Source organism: Sinocyclocheilus grahami, unplaced genomic scaffold, assembly GCF_001515645.1.
Source record: "Sinocyclocheilus grahami isolate Dianchi unplaced genomic scaffold, SAMN03320097.WGS_v1.1 scaffold10.1, whole genome shotgun sequence".
Classification (NCBI taxonomy): domain Eukaryota; kingdom Metazoa; phylum Chordata; class Actinopteri; order Cypriniformes; family Cyprinidae; genus Sinocyclocheilus; species Sinocyclocheilus grahami.
Genome location: NW_015505189.1, coordinates 699,982 through 701,727, shown reverse-complemented (window position 1 = coordinate 701,727; position 1,746 = coordinate 699,982). Strand labels below are relative to the sequence as shown.

The 1,746-nt window shown below is 45.5% G+C and overlaps 1 protein-coding gene across 2 annotated transcripts in view; it reads left to right on the top strand.

Annotated features, from left to right (window-relative positions):
- The first annotated feature begins 298 nt into the window (after nt 1-298).
- Nucleotides 299-1,746, top strand: part of LOC107593163 (guanine nucleotide-binding protein G(o) subunit alpha-like) — a 20,528-nt gene continuing 19,080 nt past the window's right edge. For both annotated transcript variants that reach the window (XM_016282772.1, XM_016282782.1), the window contains exons 1-2: nt 299-642; nt 748-790. In XM_016282772.1, coding sequence (XP_016138258.1) covers nt 525-642; nt 748-790 — 161 coding nt within the window. In that variant the 5' untranslated portion in view covers nt 299-524. The remainder of the gene's footprint in view (nt 643-747; nt 791-1,746) is intronic.

Here is a 1,746-nt window from a genome sequence, read left to right as displayed (position 1 = left end):
CATACTTTGCTACAATGCAAAGTAGTGAGTGTACAGCTTGTATAACAGTGTAAATTTGCTGTCCCCTAAATAGGCCTGCAGTAATACAACAAAACATAAAATAAATTAAAAGTTAGCAGAACGTGGGACATTACACCCAATACGTCTACAAACAAATCAACCAGCCTCCAAGCTTTAGCTATATTTCGGCTGCCACCAAACAGATGTTCCCAAGCCCTGCACCTTGTGTGACGTCAGCGCGATGAGAGGGGTTTGCCCCTCGCGCATTAGGAGGGAACTACAGGATGAGATGAGCTCGTGCTGGCTGTCACTGCCGCCGCCCAATAGACACTCGCGATCCGGAGCGCGAGCAGGACGACATCCTCCCAATCAAGAGGCCGGAGTGTGAGCCCGTACCTGACCTCAATTCGGCTTGGATGCTTTAGCAACAATCGGCAGACTGAGCAAGCGAGAGAGGAGAGAGTGTGGGACAGAGACGGATATTTGGGATACAGCTCTCGCGCGTCCCGACTCTCGGTCTTGCAATGGGATGCACGTTAAGTGCAGAGGAGCGCGCGGCTCTGGACCGGAGCAAAGCGATCGAGAAAAACCTGAAGGAAGCCGGAATAAGCGCAGCCAAAGATGTCAAATTACTGCTGCTGGGTAAGTCTCACTGGCCGCTTTTCAGTGAGTGCATTGAATAAGGATGCTGCAGGTGTGTAAGTGTGTGTGCGTGTGACAGCACTGACACAGCCTATGTCTCCGCAGGCGGAGGGGAGTCGGGGAAGAGCACCATTGTCAAACAGATGAAGTAAGTGCGGGTTTTTAACATACTCAATGGTTTTGTGCCTTTTTTCTGCTCGGTTCAGCCATGTTTCTAAACGGTTAAATGTTGGGAACTGTTTGTCTCGCGCTGTTCAGTGTGTGGTAGTGCTGAAACAAGCGCACCCCAAGAGACAGCGCTGTGAGTGAGTGAGTGTGTGTGTGTATGTGTGTGTGTGTGTGTGTGTGTGTGTGTGTTAGTAGCATGTGTGCAGTGCAGCTCGAGAGCGCGCGTGTAGCCTACTTCGTCGCTGTCTCTGCGGCTTGGGCTTCAAAGTTCCTTAATGTTTCACGCTTTTCTCATGTGCATTTAATCTGGGTCCGGTATTTGTGTGTTGTGCCATGTTATGCGTTAAGGCCTTGTGTTCATTTTGTCATCTGACTGTGCTTGAGAGAGAGAGAGTGTGTGTGTGTGTGTGTGTGCGCGCGCGCGCATTAGAATCTTTCTCTGTATTAATCTTAATGGGTGGCTTTTAGTGCCTGATCCCTGCAGTCTCGTTTAGCGTTATCCGCCCATTAAACGGATTTATCGGGACTATGCCACCTAACCTTACATTTTCAGAACTACGGATATGCAACTATTTTAAACTTATATGGCAGTTTTTACCAATTGTGTTGTATTATTAAATATCATTTTGCAGATCAAACTCATTTTAATGCACCAGCATCACTGCGGTTTTTGTAATTCAAAGCACACATAACTATATCTCAGACCTAGGATATATTTTAAGGTTTTAAATACACTCTTACTAGTTACACTTTAACTTTTTTTATTACAGTTATACAGTTATTGCATAGTTACAGTTTAACTTGTGGTTTAAAATATTAAGACGACCAACAACTTGGGCTATGCAACGTGTAGGAGTTCAAGACAGATTGTTGCATAATCCCTAATCATACTACTTTTGCCACCATATATTCCATCCATATGCATATATATATATA